The sequence below is a fragment of the Seriola aureovittata genome, chromosome 22 (genome assembly GCF_021018895.1).
Source record: "Seriola aureovittata isolate HTS-2021-v1 ecotype China chromosome 22, ASM2101889v1, whole genome shotgun sequence".
In the NCBI taxonomy this organism is placed as follows: Eukaryota; Metazoa; Chordata; class Actinopteri; order Carangiformes; family Carangidae; genus Seriola; species Seriola aureovittata.
Window position 1 is genome coordinate 20,535,303 of NC_079385.1, and position 16,731 is coordinate 20,552,033.

Here is a 16,731-nt window from a genome sequence, read left to right on the forward strand (position 1 = left end):
TGAGTGTGTGTGTGTGTGTGTCTGTGTGTGTGTCTGTGTGTGTGCGTGTGTGAGTGTGTGTGTGTGTGTGTGAGTGTGTGTGTGTGTGTGTCTGTGTGTGTGTCTGTGTGTGTGTGTGTGTCTGTGTGTGTGTGTGAGTGTGTGAGTGTGTGTGTGTGTGTGTGCGTGTGTGTGTGTGAGTTATGTCTATATTTGACAGAAGGCCAGGGGAACATTATGAGCTCAGAGCTATAAAGTGAAAGTGGCGCAGAGCGAACAGGAGAGAGAACTACAGTAACTGTTTTAACTCCGACTGTAAATTTCAATTTAATGTTTCATTTTATAAAAAGGAAAAAACAAACAAACAAATAAAAAGATCACTGAGCTTCCAAACACTTAGAGAAACAATCTGCTGCCTTCAAGAAACTATTGAAAAGCCACTGAGTTTAATAGTTTGATGTGTTTTTAATTCTTCTTATATAATATCTAGAGTCTGTTTACAGTTTATTAGGAACACCAGCTGAAACTGATGCAGTCTGATACAACAGCCAATAAATCCTCCTACAGACGAGTGTTTCTATTATTTTGTCCGGCCTGTTTCTCTCAGTGAGGGTTGGCTAAATAACAGAAACACCTCTCTGTGCAACACGACACGGTTCAACAGCAGCACAGACTCCATCCTCCAGACCGATCACAGCTGAATCATCCGCTCAACATTCAGGAGGAGGATTTACTGCATGGGCCGCTGCTTTACACTGATCACTTTAAGCTAGGCGTTCCTAATAAACTGCCACCTGAGTGAAGAGCTTAATAGTTATAATAATCACAGAGTTGTGTTGGTATATCATGTTCATACAGGCTTTTCTTTTTTTTTTTACAATTAAATTCATGGCAAAACAATGACAAAAACATTGTTTTAAGAGATTCAAGTGTAAGAATTTCCTATTTTTCTATGTATTTCTCATAAACTCAAATTAATTAATTAAACTAAAATTAATTGATAAATTTAAAATTAGGCCTCAAAGCTCCATATTTTTCTCTTCTTCTGTGTTTTATTTGAAGTGTTGATCCATAAGAAGATATAAAAACCATCTCAGTGAAGTATATCTGACTGTTTTCTGACTGATCCAATAAAAATACAGCAGATTTCAGGTAAAAACACTCAGAGAAACCAAATCCTGCAAGGTTTGGATGGTGGGTCCAGGTGGGCGGGGCTTGGTGACTGCTTTGTTGTGACATCACAAAGTTCCAGAAGTCCTGACGGCTGGTTTTAAGGCTCAGTTTCTGAATACAGGCTGTGTGCATTTCTCTGTGGACTGAGGCTTTGATACTTTCACAGTATTAATATAGAAGCTAGAACTGATCTATAATCTATAATCACACTACACATGGACACAGACCTTTACACTGGAGGAGCTTTAATAATTTCAATCATTAGCACATAGCCTGTAGCAGAAACTAGCAGCTGTGCAATATCAAGTCAAATTAAACTCAGTATACTGTAAATACAGGTTTCGTCCATCGTTTCTGTCTCTATTAATAAAACAGATCGGTGAGATCCAGTTATAATAACTGACCAAAGTAAAACGCAGTTATTTGACACAAAGTCGAAAGAGTCGAAACAGAGCACGTCCAGTCAGGAGCTCAGATATTTGCTTTTACACCCACTGAACATGGTGATTCATTTAAGTAATGCATGCATGAACACACACACATACACACACACACACACACACACACACACACACACACACACACACATAAAAAAATATACATGCACACATACGTTTGGTCTGTTTGTTCTACTTTGATTAAAGCAGCAGGTTTAAAAAGCAGAGTGTGAGGTTGTTTGATGGATGATCTGAAATCAGTGCACACACACACACACACACACACACACACACACACACACACACACACACACACACACACACACACACACACACAGTCCATCTATTTTGTCTTCCAGCCATTTTCTCTGCTCTCGTCTCCACAGTTCATTTTTTGTTACTGCAAAAAAATGAAATGAACTCGTGACCCCAATAAACCAGAGAAAGATCAGGAGGTGTGTATCACTGTGTGTGTATTAGTGTGTATATTAGTGTGTATTAGTGTGTGTGTGTGTGTGTGTCTTCCACAATAACTTTCTGGCAGGTTATCAAACTAATGTATCGACGTGTCTCGTGGGCTCGGATCCTCTCGGCCCCCACAGACACATTTTGTTAATATGTCGTTTATTAAAAGACGATCGACGTGATTTGATTTTAAAATCATGATTTACTCAAATCTCCAGCCTCTTATCTCTTCACGCTGCAGCTAACGGCACACACAGGCAGTTACGTGTTTTTGTTATTATCATGGCTTTAAAATCGCTCCACAAAGTCAAACCCTGCTTCAGAGACAATCAGACAGATCTGTTTATTTGCTCATCAGGAGCAGGAGAGAAAAAGCAGCAACACAGTTTGATGAGGAAGCTGAAGTCGATTTTGTGGCTGAAAAAACTAAAGTTACGAGCAGAGACGCTGCCATTCATATTTAGTTTCACACATAAAAACTGTCTCTGAAGCTCATCTCCTCTCACTTCCTGGATCAGGCCTTTTTGAGTTAGCAGCTGTGCTAATGCTAACTCTCTATCTGTATTTAGCCCCGCCCCCCCTTGTCCCCACAAGGTGACAGGATTGGTTCCTTAGGTTTGTGACGTATGAAACCCTGAATCTGTGTTTGAGACTGTGATTGGTTCTGCAGGTCCAGGTGGAAACTCAGTCATGGAGTTGATGATTATTTCACTCACTCACTAAAAACATCATGTGTACAAGACAACGTTTGTATATTCAGCATCATTACTGAAAGAACTGACACTTTTGCAGAGAGTCAAAGTCCTCGGAAAGTCTCTTTCTAAAATCAGATAATGGTTGTCATGGTTATGATATACAGTTTTTGACACATACAGATGTTGTACCTGCAGCTGGATATTAACCAATGTACAGTTTCCATCAGGTTTATTGTGTTGTGACGTCTCAAAGACTTAAAAACAGCTGATTACCACGGACAGAAGTCCTTCAGCACACGGAGACAGTTGGTCTCTGTATCCGCCGCTGCTGTTGATCTTAAGGTCATGTCAGTCATCGGGCCACAGGCGGCTCCGTTAACTAATCGCCCCCTATGGACACAACACCAATTAACTCCACGTCTCTGTCTCTTCATCTGTCTGTCAGTCAGCTGGTCCACAGGTCCATCACACACAGCTGCAATTAACGCTCTGGGCCTGTCGCTCTCGTTAGTCACAGTGAGTAAAAAAGGTCACGGAGTTTGACCAGGATCTTTCATGGTCGCCTTTATTCCCGCTCGTTATCCTGTAACTCAGAGACAGAGCTGTGGAGCTGTTTGTTTACGTACCGCAGCGTGTCTTTAAGGTGACGTAACCTCTGTTCCTATGGCGACAAGTTTACACAGATCAGTCGACTATGATCACATGATCAGATGTTGGACTGACAGTTTGATCGTGTTGAGAATATGACGCAGCGTCAGACAAACATCCAGCTCAGTGATAGCATGGATGTAGCAGGTTGTAGTTAGCGTAGCATCAAGCAGCAGGCCACACTGGAAACAGAGGGGAAGCTAAGCTAACAGGCTAGGCTATGACATCGTAGCTAAGCTAGCTTTCATTTCCTGACCAGGTTTAACAGACTGACTTTAACAGACGCTACCGGAGGCTTTTTAGGTGGAATGTTTTCTAGCGTGATTGACGTTTGGAAATCAATCACTACGCCTTAAATGTCAATATGACAACTCCGACCTTTTCACTTGTTTCTTCATTAGCTCTCTACATGACAGACGCTTCAGTGATCGGATCTTCAAGCGCAGAGAAACGTAGATACACAGATTTCACCCGGAGAGAAAAAGTGTGGGAGCGTCGCTCCGGCGGCGGCTGTAGTTCCACGCCGCCTCACGGCTCTGAGGCTGATGGAGGACCGAGTCCGGTCCAGACCACAACACTGAAGCAGTGAATCAGTCCCACGGGCGGGAGGGAGTTTTAAAAGGCTTGCAGCACTTTAGTCTCAATGACTCTATTAAAGCTCTGCATCTCTCTCACCCTCTGTTTGTTCATCCTCTAAAGCTCAAGAGCATCCGAGCTTGGTCTCCCTCCCTCTCTCTCTCTCTCTCTCTCTCTCTCTCTCCTCCCTCCCTCCCTGGGTGTCGGCGCCTCATTCCAGATGTTTTGGATGTGGATGTTGGTCCTGCAGGTGTCTCAGCCTCCTCCTTGTCCCTCTCTGCCTCTGTGTTTGTCACGTTGGATCAGGATCAGCTGCTGGTTTCTTGAGATGTGTTTACAGTCTGTGATGTTGTCATCCTGATTTTCCACTCTGGGGTTTTTTCCCTCGTGTGATTCACGGGTTCAACTCCACAGACTGTCAAACCCCTCGAGGCAAATTTGTGATATTGGCAGTAAATATAAATAAAATGTGACTCTCATTAGTTATATATAAAAGGTCAAAGAGCCCATGAGCACGGAGGTGTGACCCCCCCCCCCCCCCCCCCGTATATGAGAAGGATTTCTGAATGAAACGTGACTCGTCTCTCTCCCTCTGTCCCTCCACATCATCTCCATTGCAGTCGCTATGGTGACTGAGCGGCATCTATGACGCGCCGTCTCTCCCCTCTATATTCACTGTGTTGCCCTGGCGACGACCCAGACGTGCACTAAAGAAGAAGAAGAAGAAGAAGAAGTCCCAAAGACAGACGGACGCTGACTGTATTCATCTGTAGTGGACCCTCCCCTCCCTTTACAGTCTCTCCTACACTGTAAACGCTTGATGCTAAGTGTCGAGCGCTGTCATGTCGAACTGCTGACACAAAGTATTTAGATTCCTCCAAACCACGAACCCCAGAAGAAGAGGACAAAAACGTCTCATGGTGTCCATATACTTTTGGCCACAGTAGAAGCTCAAACAGAGACTGCACATGGCGTCAGCTGTGATGCGTTTACTGTCAGCTGTTTGTTAATGGAGCGCTAAGTGAGTGTTTTAGTGGCGTGTTGTGTCTCACTGGATCTATTTCTGTTCACCTCCTGACTTCAAGCAGCGGCCAAACAAAAAGCAGCATGAGACTCATGAAGCTGCTGCTTCCACACACTTCTATCTGTTTCACAACCAGTACAACTTCATTTTCTCAAGTTCAGCTTCCCGACATTAAAACTCTGGAGATGAACTGATTATTTTACTAAAATTTAATTCCCTTTAATTATTTTTAACAGGAAATCCATTAAATCTACAGTGAGAAGCTTCTATCAACTAAATCAGCAAGGAGGTTGTTTATCACTGGAATCTGTTTGTTTGTTTGTTTGTTTGTTTGTTTGTTTGTTTATTAACCAAAAAGTTCTGAACAGATTTGCACCACACTTGAAGGCTGGATGGTTCGTGGCTCAGTGACGAACTCATTCAATTTTGGTGGCGATCTGGTTAAAGTGGCGGATGCAGGATTTTGTTTTTATCACTTCCGTCAACATTGCTGGAAAGCGTCTTCTCTGAAGTAAATCTGCTTCCTGACGTTAAATAATAATTAAAAACGTGTCGTGTTCTACCTTCGGGTTCAGGACCAGCTGTTGCTCGTCAAAGTGCAGCAGAGCCACAGAGTTGGACTCCGAGTTGTTGACGAAGATCTGCAGGCAGGGATACAGGGACGTCCCCTTACAGTCAGTACCACAGGTAAACACACACTCGAACATCTCCTCCGGACGCAACACCGACACCACCTGAGGGAGGGGGGGGGGGCATATGAAGAAACAGGAAACCATGAACTTCAAACTTCCATTTACCACCAATGAATTTACTCATTTTCACTGGAGCTGGATCGATCGATCGGCTCTGTTGCAGAAATACAATACTTGAAACTGGAAAAACAAGTCTATAGTTGATTGATTGATTGATTGATTGATTGATTGAAGAAAGTACAATAAAAAATACATATCATCCGCATCACAAAACACACCACTAACATCCAATAGTGCGAATGCTTAGGCAGCAGCAGGAAGGTTCAACAAATACCAGAGAGTGAATCTTATATGCTAAACTGTTTATGCTAGCAGCTGCACTGCTAACTTTTACTAATTAGCACTGAACACGAAGCACAGCTGAGTCCGTTGGGAACGTCATTAGTTTTCAAGGTATTTGTTCACAAACCAAAGACGTCAAGCGTCGACGCAACGATGGCGGCGCCAGATTAAAAGTCATTACAGTTCATCCTCTGGGGACCATGAATCACCTCCAGATGTTAATGTGTCTCCAGGAACGCTTCGAGGGAATTCCTTCAAATTTGGGGCAAATGTTCAGTCGGACTCAAAGATGAACTGGTCAGGGTTTGGCGGTCGGTGGTAAAAGGTCAAGGGTCACGGTGACCTCACTTTCTTGTGAACTTGATATATCAGGAACGCCTAGAGGGAATTTCACTTCATCTGGCTCAAACATTCACTTGGACTCAAACATGGACTGGTCAGGGTTTGGGAGTCAAGGGTCAAAGGTCAGGGTCACTGTTACCTCTCAAAATTTTTTTGGCCTCGTGAAACATCTCACGAAGGCCTTGAGGGGCGTCCGACAAATTGGGCACGAACGTTCACATGGACTCCAGGATGGACTGATTAGAATTTGTTGCAAAGGTCAAAGGTCACTTGACGTAACTCGATAATGCGCTGCAGCCGGACTGGTTGGCAGATTCAGACGACCATGAGGTGGTTTTTCTAGTTTCTAGCAACAGTGATCAGAATAACATGTAAACGCTGCAGCTGCTGAGTCTGAACATGTGACTGAACGTGACTCTTCCTGCTGTCTCACGTTAATGAAGAGCGATGGCGGCAATTCTTCCCCCCCGCTCATTACCGGACTGAAATACCAGACGCAGCCATGAAAGTAAAAATATCAATACAAGGTAATACACAATCAATCTGTGCAGATTTGATAAAAGTCAGAGCTTTGTTCATCACTCACGACGTCAGGGAGCCGCAGTGAAGTCGCAGCATTGAGATTTATGTTCAGTGAAGCAGCGGATTAGTGTTTGACAGAGCACACAGTCACGGACACATGACTGTGGACCGTTACTTTAAAAACAAGAAAAACAAGGAAACAAAAGGCTTCCACTCTCTGTAATGCACCGACATTATTTCAGGACAATGCAATAAGCTAACAGCCAAATAAATCAGAGCTGTACGAATTCATCATCCACAGTGACCAACAACAGCAGCAACAGCAGCTGCTGCAGAGACGCCTGAGATTTATGAAAACAACACGCCGCACTTTTAATACTCCGCAATAGAAAGTGACGCAACGTGGAGGAGGTGAAGGATGTGAAGGAGGTGAAGGAAGGGAAGGAGGTGAAGGAGGTGAAGGAGGTGAAGGATGTGAAGGAGGTGAAGGAAGGGAAGGAGGTGAAGGAGGTGAAGGAGGTGAAGGAAGGGAAGGAGGTGAAGGAGGTGAAGGAAGGGAAGGAGGTGAAGGAGGTGAAGGAGGTGAAGGAAGGGAAGGAGGTGAAGGAGGTGAAGGATGTGAAGGAGGTGAAGGAAGGGAAGGAGGTGAAGGAAGGGAAGGAGGTGAAGGAGGTGAAGGAGGTGAAGGAAATGAAGGAGGTGAAGGAGGTGAAGGAAATGAAGGAGGTGAAGGAGGTGAAGGAGGTGAAGGAAGGGAAGGAGGTGAAGGAAGGGAAGGAGGTGAAGGAGGTGAAGGAGGTGAAGGAAATGAAGGAGGTGAAGGAGGTGAGGAGGTGAAGGAGTGAAGGAGGTGAAGGAGGTGAAGGAGGTGAAGGAAGGGAAGGAGGTGAAGGAAGTGAAGGAGGTGAAGGAGTGAAGGAGGTGAAGGATGTGAAGGAGGTGAAGGAAGGGAAGGAGGTGAAGGAAGGGAAGGAGGTGAAGGAGGTGAAGGAGGTGAAGGAAATGAAGGAGGTGAAGGAGGTGAAGGAAGTGAAGGAGGTGAAGGAGGTGAAGGAGGTGAAGGAAGAAGGAGGTGAAGGAGGTGAAGGAAGTGAAGGAGGTGAAGGAGGTGAAGGAGGTGAAGGAAATGAAGGAGGTGAAGGAGGTGAAGGAAGTGAAGGAGGTGAAGGAGGTGAAGGAAGTGAAGGAGGTGAAGGAAATGAAGGAGGTGAAGGAGGTGAAGGAGGTGAAGGAGCAGAAGGAGGTGAAGGAGGTGAAGGAGGTGAAGGAGGTGAAGGAAATGAAGGAGGTGAAGGAGGTGAAGGAGGTGAAGGAGGTGAAGGAGGTGAAGGAGCAGAAGGAGGTGAAGGAGGTAAAGGAGGTGAAGGAGGTGAAGGAAATGAAGGAGGTGAAGGAGGTGAAGGAGGAGAAGGAGGTGAAGGAGGTGAAGGAAGTGAAGGAGGTGAAGGAAGGGAAGGAGGTGAAGGAGGTGAAGGAGGTGAAGGAAATGAAGGAGGTGAAGGAGGTGAAGGAGGTGAAGGAGGTGAAGGAGGTGAAGGAGTGAAGGAGGTGAAGGAGGTAAAGGAGGTGAAGGAGGTGAAGGAAATGAAGGAGGTGAAGGAGGTGAAGGAGGAGAAGGAGGTGAAGGAGGTGAAGGAAGTGAAGGAGGTGAAGAAGGGAAGGAGGTGAAGGAGGTGAAGGAGGTGAAGGAAATGAAGGAGGTGAAGGAGGTGAAGGAAGGGAAGGAGGTGAAGGAGGAGAAGGAGGTGAAGGAGGTGAAGGAGGTGAAGGAAGTGAAGGAAGGGAAGGAGGTGAAGGAGGTGAAGGAAGTGAAGGAGGTGAAGGAAGGGAAGGAGGTGAGGGAAGTGAAGGAGGTGAAGGAGGTGAAGGAGGAGAAGGAGGTAAAGGAGGTGAAGGAGGTGAAGGAAGTGAAGGAGGTGAAGAAGGGAAGGAGGTGAAGGAGGTGAAGGAAGGGAAGGAGTGAAGGAGGTGAAGGAAGTAAAGGAGGTGAAGGAGGTGAAGGAGGTGAAGGAGGTGAAGGAGGTGAAGGAAGGGAAGGATGTGAAGGAAGTAAAGGAGGTGAAGGAAGTGAAGGAAGTGAAGGAGGTGAAGGAGGTGAAGGAGGTGAAGGAGGTGAAGGAAGGGAAGGATGTGAAGGAAGTAAAGGAAGGGAAGGAGGTGAAGGAAGTGAAGGAGGTGAAGGAAGTGAAGGAAGTGAAGGAGGTGAAGGAAGTGAAGGAAGTGAAGGAGGTGAAGGAAGTGAAGGAGGTGAAGGAAGTGAAGGAGGTGAAGGAAGTGAAGGAGGTGAAGGAAGTGAAGGAGGTGAAGGAGGTGAAGGAAGTGAAGGAGGTGAAGGAAGTGAAGGAGGTGAAACGATGACGAACATTCAAATAAATGAGGAAGTAAATGAGAAAAAGGCCTGAGGTCGGTTTAACTGTATAAAAACGTTTTTCAGAATAAAGGTCGTGTTTTTGTGGAGCAGAGGATTCGAACCCACGGCTGACGTAACACCTGACCCTGTGTGAAGTTTCCAGGTGTCTCTTGGCTGCATCACTGTGGGCTTCATGTCGTAGTCTGCTTTTATTTTAATCTGAACCGCTTCCATGATTCAAGCCCGGCACTGCTGAGCCACAAAATAACCTACAAATAAAATTATCTCCATTATCGGTTCATTTGTTCATTATTTTCTTCAGTTGATCAATTATTTATGTTTTTTTTCTTGATGGACTGATTGAAACTCTGAGTCGAAACCCTCGGCGTCGCTGACAGTCTGCTGATGATTGACAGCTCGGTGTCAGAGATCCTGTCACATCTGATAACAGCCTCATCATCTCCTCCGTCCGTCATCATGAGGAAGATGGGGAGCGACACGCCCCCTGACGCCGATCACTGATCACTGATCTGATTCCTCTTAGTCCTGATTTATCACTCAGCACTTCTCTGCTCCTGAGTGGCTGAAGGAGATTAGCACAGATCATCTTATCTGCGGCGGGTGATACGGTTCAAATCACCGTCACCACTTCAACCAGGATATTTAACGGTACAGACATAAAACTCAGGTGTGAAACGTCACCTTCATGCATGAAAACAAACACTTCAAAAAACCAGTTTGTGTCAGTTTTTATCTGAAATTTCTTTAAATAACGACTGAGTATAAACTTGTACAACAGAAACATCATCAGGACGTGAATCTGCTGAATTCTCTTCCTGTCCAGCTTCCTCATTAAATTATCACAGAGCTGAAGGTGACGTCTAAAACCCCCAAAATATTCAGTCTATTATGATAAAAAAATTAAAAAATAATGCAAATACTACCAGAATAAGATACAATAAAAGAACACTGGGCACTAAATGAATTAAATAAATGAATAAATAACGTCTATTTATCATTATTACTATATTAGCATAACTTTTACTTTTTCACTTCATCATTTCTTCTTTCTTTACTGTAACAGAGAAATGTTCCTGAGGGGATCGTTAAAGTTTTGTCCCGTTCTTATGAATTAATCATCAAAATGGTTTGGGATTATTTATCCGCTTTTCTCAACATGTATCACAGATCCTGGAAATATTATTTAATCCTCCTTCACTAATGAAAATCCTGAACTAGTTGTAGTAACTTGTAATGGAAAAACTGATGCAGTAATACAGCTGTTATATAAATATGATACGAACTTTTTATTATTTCTACAACACATATTACTATTACTTACTTATTATATCACTATTAATGTAAATTACACTTAGAAATAACAATTAAAGTCACTATCACTTTAGTTTAAGTCCTCTATGTTACATTTATAACATTTAGTTAATGGTTTATGACACATTAAATGTAATTATAAGCAAGTATAAGAATAAGAAATATTCTATATAATTATAACAGCGTTGTATTATATTTGTATTAATTTAATTCAGTTGGTTTGTCGCTGTAAAATACATTAATAAACATTTAAATAACATTATAGTGAAGCATTAACTCCGTGTTTATAGACTAAACGACTCACAGTAACGTGTTGCCCCTTCACTAACTAGTAGCACTACCACCACCACAACTAACTAAACTACTACAACTAGTCCACCGCGCTCCGGAGCTGCCGGCGCTCGGTGGCGGCAGCTCGGAGCTCGTGTGGCCGGGCTCACCGTGCAGTTGGCCGGCTTGCTCTGGAGGCTCTGCAGGGTCGGGCTGAGCCAGCAGAAGCCCAGGATGAAGAGGCTGAGGATCCCGCAGGCGATCAGGAACAAGCCCAGCCGGATGCTCTTGTCCTCGGCCTCGGAGTACTCGTACGACACCCGGATCTTCGCCATGGCAGCCCCGCGGAGACCTCCGCCGGCATGGAGAGGAGAAGAGGAGGAGGAGGAGGAGGAGGAGGAGGAGGAAGAAGAGACAGATAGAGAGAGAGAGAGAGAGAGAGTGAGAGAGAGAGAGAGGATGGGTGGATGGAGGAGGAGGAGGAGGAGGAGGAGGAAGAAGACAGAGGTGGAGGCGACGCTCGTTGCCTGATACTGAGAAACTGTTGAGTTTAAACACCGGCTGCTTTCTGTCTCTACATCTGCTTCATCTCCCTGCGGCTTCATTTAGGCTTCCCTCCCTCCCTCCCTCCCTCTATTTCCATCTCTCTCTCTCTATTTCATACTCTACGTTTCTATTTTCTCTCTGCCCTCCCTCCTTCACAATATCTCTTCTTCTTCTTCCTCTAATTTTTAGTCTCTTTACTGTAAAAACAAAAACTACCGTAAAACTTCTACTAAAGGGTCAGTTCACACAAAGTCCATCATTTATGATGCATGAACTGTATTATTATAATGTGGACTTTTATAGACTTTATGGCCAAAAGTATGTGGACACACCAACCTCAGATCCTTCATGATTAGCCTGCAAAATTAATTTAAATGCACAAATCTCATATCTATCTATCTATCTATCTATCTATCTATCTATCTATCTATCTATCTATCTATCTATCTGAGGCCTGATGTCATATCTCTAGAAGAAGGGGGGGGGGGTTTGGAGGCATGGAGGCTCATGGGAAATGAACCATCTATCTACATGTGTTTTTGTCCTTTTATAATAATAAATAAATAAATAAAACATTCTTGTCTGAGCTTTTTTCTTCTTTGTATTGGACATCAGAGTGTCGACCTGCTGGAGGACAAGGATCTAGAATATGAGGGTTCATCCTTTTGGGACCTGAATATCGACACAGAAGTTCATGACCTTGATACTTCTGACTGAACTCGTCCTTGAGCTTTAGATTTTACTGAATAGAACATTTTTATTACTTTCAATTATTTGTTAGTCATCGACATGAATGAGAAAAGCTTCAAACGCTCATAAAAACCCACATTTTGACCGTTTAAAGAATCAACATGAGGAAAGTTTAGCACCATCTTGTTTTAACCTTAATAACTAATCAAATCTGCTGTACAACTTCTAGAAACGAACACGTCTGTCCTGTATGAAGCGAAGCTGCTGCCCTGACAACCACAGGATGTTTCTGAGAGCGACGCGCTCTCCCTCGGCTTAAGAGGCTTATCTCATCCAGCCTGTAACAGTGAGAGAACAACCAGCGGCCACCGGGAAACACAACACAAATCTGGATTGAATCATCGGACCACCGGGGCGACCGAGCATCACTCAACCTGCAGAGAGGAGGAGAGAGAGAGAGAGAGAGAGATGAAACCATAGAAACGTCACAGAGAGATGCAGGCTGCCCTACATTGCCAAAAGTATTTGGACACTGATGTGATTATCTGCAAGTGTTTGTTGGATGCTGTGTCATCTGTATCAATGTCGTCCATAAAGTTTATTTCCTTTACTGCACTTCATTACTTGCTGCTCTGATGACACAGTTTCTCTTAATAGATCAATAGAGTTTCATAATGTGTGTGTGTGTGTGTGTGTGCGCGCGTGCTGGCAGAGTCTGATCACTGTTAAAGATGCAACCAGCCGTCCAAAATGGCCTCCAAGGACCGAGCGATCGATGAGCTGACAGAACTGTATTGATTTCTCCCGCTCTCAGTCGGCACTGAAGAGTCCAGCCGGGGTAAAAATAAATAGATAAATAAATAAATGAATGAAGAGGCACCTGTTGACAAACCAGACCCCAGATCCATCAACACAAACACAGACTCTCACAGAAGCTGCTCTGATCGCCTGTTGGACAGAGTCTTGAGAAGAACTTGTGTGAAAGTTTTTATCTAAAACCAGCCGTCAGGACTTCTGGAACTTTGTGATGTCACAACGAAGCGGTCACCAAGCCCCGCCCACCTGAACCCACCATCCAAACCTTGCAGGATTTGGTTTCTCTGAGTGTTTTTACCTGAAATCTGCTTTATTTTTATTGGATCACTCAGAAAATAGTCAGCCAATCAGAAGAGAGGCTCAGAGCCTCCTCTCTTCTGATTGGCTCACCGACCTGTTGTTACTAGAGCTCCAGAGAGAAGCCTGAGAGAGGAGATGTAAAACTACACTGAGATGGTTTTATATCTTCTGATGGATCAACACTTCAAATAAAACACAGAAGAAGAAGAAACATGGAACTTTTGGATTTGGCCATGAGGATCTTTGCCCAAACATTTCTTGACCATCAGAAATAAAGAAAACATGGTAGTAAACACTAAATACTGGAGTTTTTTTCATGAAAATAGTGAAATAATGATTAAAAAAAACTCCAGCTCTGGTTTAAACGCTGACATCCTTCAACCTCTGCTGGAAAGAGTCATTTCTCTCTCTGCTTCGGCCTGTTGCATAAACGCAAAGCGCTGAAAGGCTCCAGAATAAAGCCTCAGCATTATGCATTGGTAATCAGGGAGGCATGTGGCAGGATTATTATCATCTCTGTAGATCAAAAGATTACAAATAATAACGGACATCAGCGTGGAGGAACACGGGCCACGTGTCTCTGCAGAGCTCCGGCAGACACACAAACACCAGGCACAAATATCAGAGTCTGATTTTACACCTGACATTAAAACTCCTAAACTGAGACTGAGTGTGACAACAAATAAAATGCAGGAAATTTGGGCTAAATTTCCAGTTAAAGTGAAATAAATACAAATAAGAGGCGGAGTTTTACAGGCAGTCTGCGTCGACAGGTGGCATCCTCTGTGGACGGGATTTGGGTTTTTCGGGAGGTAAAGCAAATAAAAGTGGATGGAAAAGGGCATCGTCTGACTCAAATCAACATTCAGATGATGCGATTAAGCGGCACAATATTTGCTCCTGCTGTCCTGGAAAAAGACTGAAGTAGTTCTGCTACAACGAGCCGCCGCAGCATCAACACGCCGCCACAGACGGGTAATGTCCCTCATTATGGAGCTGATGGCTGCTTCTCTTCTGGAAGCACGCTGATGGAAAAATGCAACGGAGTCCTGCTGCAGCCTCGTTCTGCACCAGACATATTATTTTTGAACACGTTGTTTTGTCTGTAATCACCGACAGTGATCACTGCCAAGCACAAAAACGACAGGCTGCGCTCTTATTGTGGAAATCCTGTAGTTAAAATGGGACATATGAGGCGGTTACAGGGTGACACAGAACACACTGTCAACAGCAAGCGACAACACGTCTGTGTGTACACTCAGTCGTGTCAATAAAGCCTCTTTGAATTTGATGTTGTGAGCTCATCTTCCATATTTCTAAAGAACGCTGTTAAATCTAGAGCTGCAACGATTAACAAAAATAATCTGCTAGTTTTTTGAAATGTATTTTGATTGGATTTCTGATTCTGATTAATCATTTAACTCATTTTTCAACAAGGGGTCGAATATTTGCTGGTTCCAGCTTCTAATATGTAAGAATTCACTGTTTTTTTGGGTCTTATTTCATATTAAACTGGATGTTTTGGACAGAACGAGACACGTGGAGACGTCACCTCAGACTGCAGGGAATAAATCACAGAGGTGACACATTTAAAGCCTGTGTTTATTATCACTTACAGGCCAAATGATTGAAACGTAAAGCTGCACTGAAGAGGTTTTTACTTCGGTTCATACTGTGTGACTGATGTTTGAGTCTCATGTCGTTTTGTGGCTCTGGTTCTTTGTTTTGTTTAAAGAGACAAAATGAGCTAATTAACAAATAAAGTTGAACTTCTCATATTCGCCCACTCACTCCCACAGTTCCACTGTTTTTAGATCAGTTTGTCAGTTACATAACTTTTGTTCAGACTTCAAATTAGAAAAGAAGAAAAAGACACAGAATAGAAAGTGAAAAGAAGCGTTAAGATTATCTGTGAAAACTGTTTTTAATTAGTGTGAAATTTTCTGAAGTTAAATGAGGCTGAACTAAACTCCATCTTTATATTTTGTTTCCAGTTTTTATTTAGCTCTTTAACTATCTCATTTGAATCTGCATTTTATTACATTTTTCAGAAGCTCCTCCACATCTTCCTTTGTGCTTTGGCTTTCTGTTGTGTTCATTAAATCATATTTATGACTCTTTAATAGATCATTGGAAGTGATTTAATGTATTGGTCACATGACAGAGACGCAGTCTGGGCGATGAGGCCGACGGTTATTAATGGATTTATTGACATTTATTTCATGTTTTCGTCAGCACTGGATGTAACAATGATTACCAACTTGACACGGATCCAACTGATGGATTAACTGATTGAAAAGATATTATTTTAACTTCATTTGTATAATTTTTGCCAACATGGACACTCATCCATGATGAGCTGCAGCTGCTGCAGCAGTGACCTCTGTGTATTTCATTAAATTAAATATCTGATTCCTCTTGATCTGCAGCTCCAGTCGTTTCCTAAACTGAACAGACGAGTTTTATCTCTGCAGTAAAATCTGCGTTTATCACCACATCAAGTCTTTTATCGCTCTGAGCTCAACGCTCGCTGTTCACAGAGAAACCCTGAGTGTCTGTGGGTAATCTTCTTGTGTGTGTGTGCGTGTGTGTGTGTGTGTGCGTGTGTGTGTGTGTGTGTGTGTGTGTGTGTGTGTGTGTACCTCCAGGTTATAAACCACTTGTCTTGGAAGTTTCTGCAAGGAGGAATCCTGGATGAAAAATCAATATATTGATTTGTTAACAGTAAAAAAAAAAAAAAGAAAAAAAAAGGAGAACTAAACATTTGTTGTTGCTGCTAAAAATATCATCTTGTTTTCATCAAATTTAACACGAATCACTTCAATAGTTTTGGTTTCAACAAAGTGAATCTGGGAATCTACAGTATTAAACTTAAACAGGCTTTTGAGATGAAATCACTGCTTCATTAATAATAAAGATGTTCATTAACTGATCATTGAATTTACTAATAACTTAACAACAGAACAACCAGCTGTTTTACATCATGTCTTATATCAGTTTATTCAGTCGTCCTGTCTGTTCTTGTTTTGACACGCGGCGCCCTCTGGTGGACAAACTGCTGAAACACAGCGGCACTTTCTCTCCACTTTTACTTTATTTTTAGAGCAAATAACTGATTATTCTTATTAATGTTTATGGAGGAAACTGATCAATAGTAACATTTTACCTTGAACAGAGAGATCTCTGAAGCTTCATCCACATCTCGCGCTCTTCAGATTCAAACAGGTGTCGCCCAGGTGAACTGAGCCAATCACGTTTACAGGTGACACCGATAAGAAATGGGGACGTCGACTTCCTGTGAAGAGACGAGAGAAAGATGGAGATGAAGACAGTTTCAGATGTACAAGGTTCTTTCTTCATCGAACATGAAAGACACTAACTGCTCCTCACGTCTTCCACTCACCACTGATGTGTCCACTGAAATAACATTAACTGATCATTGATTGATCATTTAAGTTATTTATTTTTAAAGCAAAAACGTCAAGAATTCATTGATTCCAGCCTCTGAAATGTCTCAGTCTCCTGTGATGGT

The 16,731-nt window shown here is 43.1% G+C and overlaps 1 protein-coding gene across 1 annotated transcript in view; it reads right to left on the reverse strand.

The window, feature by feature from the left end:
- LOC130163779 (calcium-activated potassium channel subunit beta-4-like) overlaps positions 1-11,457 on the reverse strand; it is a 28,665-nt gene extending 17,208 nt beyond the window's left edge. The window contains exons 1-2 of the mRNA XM_056368154.1: positions 11,018-11,457; positions 5,561-5,731 (exon numbers count right to left, since the gene is read on the reverse strand). Of these exons, the coding sequence (XP_056224129.1) occupies positions 5,561-5,731; positions 11,018-11,452 (606 nt within the window). The 5' untranslated portion in view covers positions 11,453-11,457. The remainder of the gene's footprint in view (positions 1-5,560; positions 5,732-11,017) is intronic.
- Positions 11,458-16,731: the final 5,274 nt, after the last annotated feature.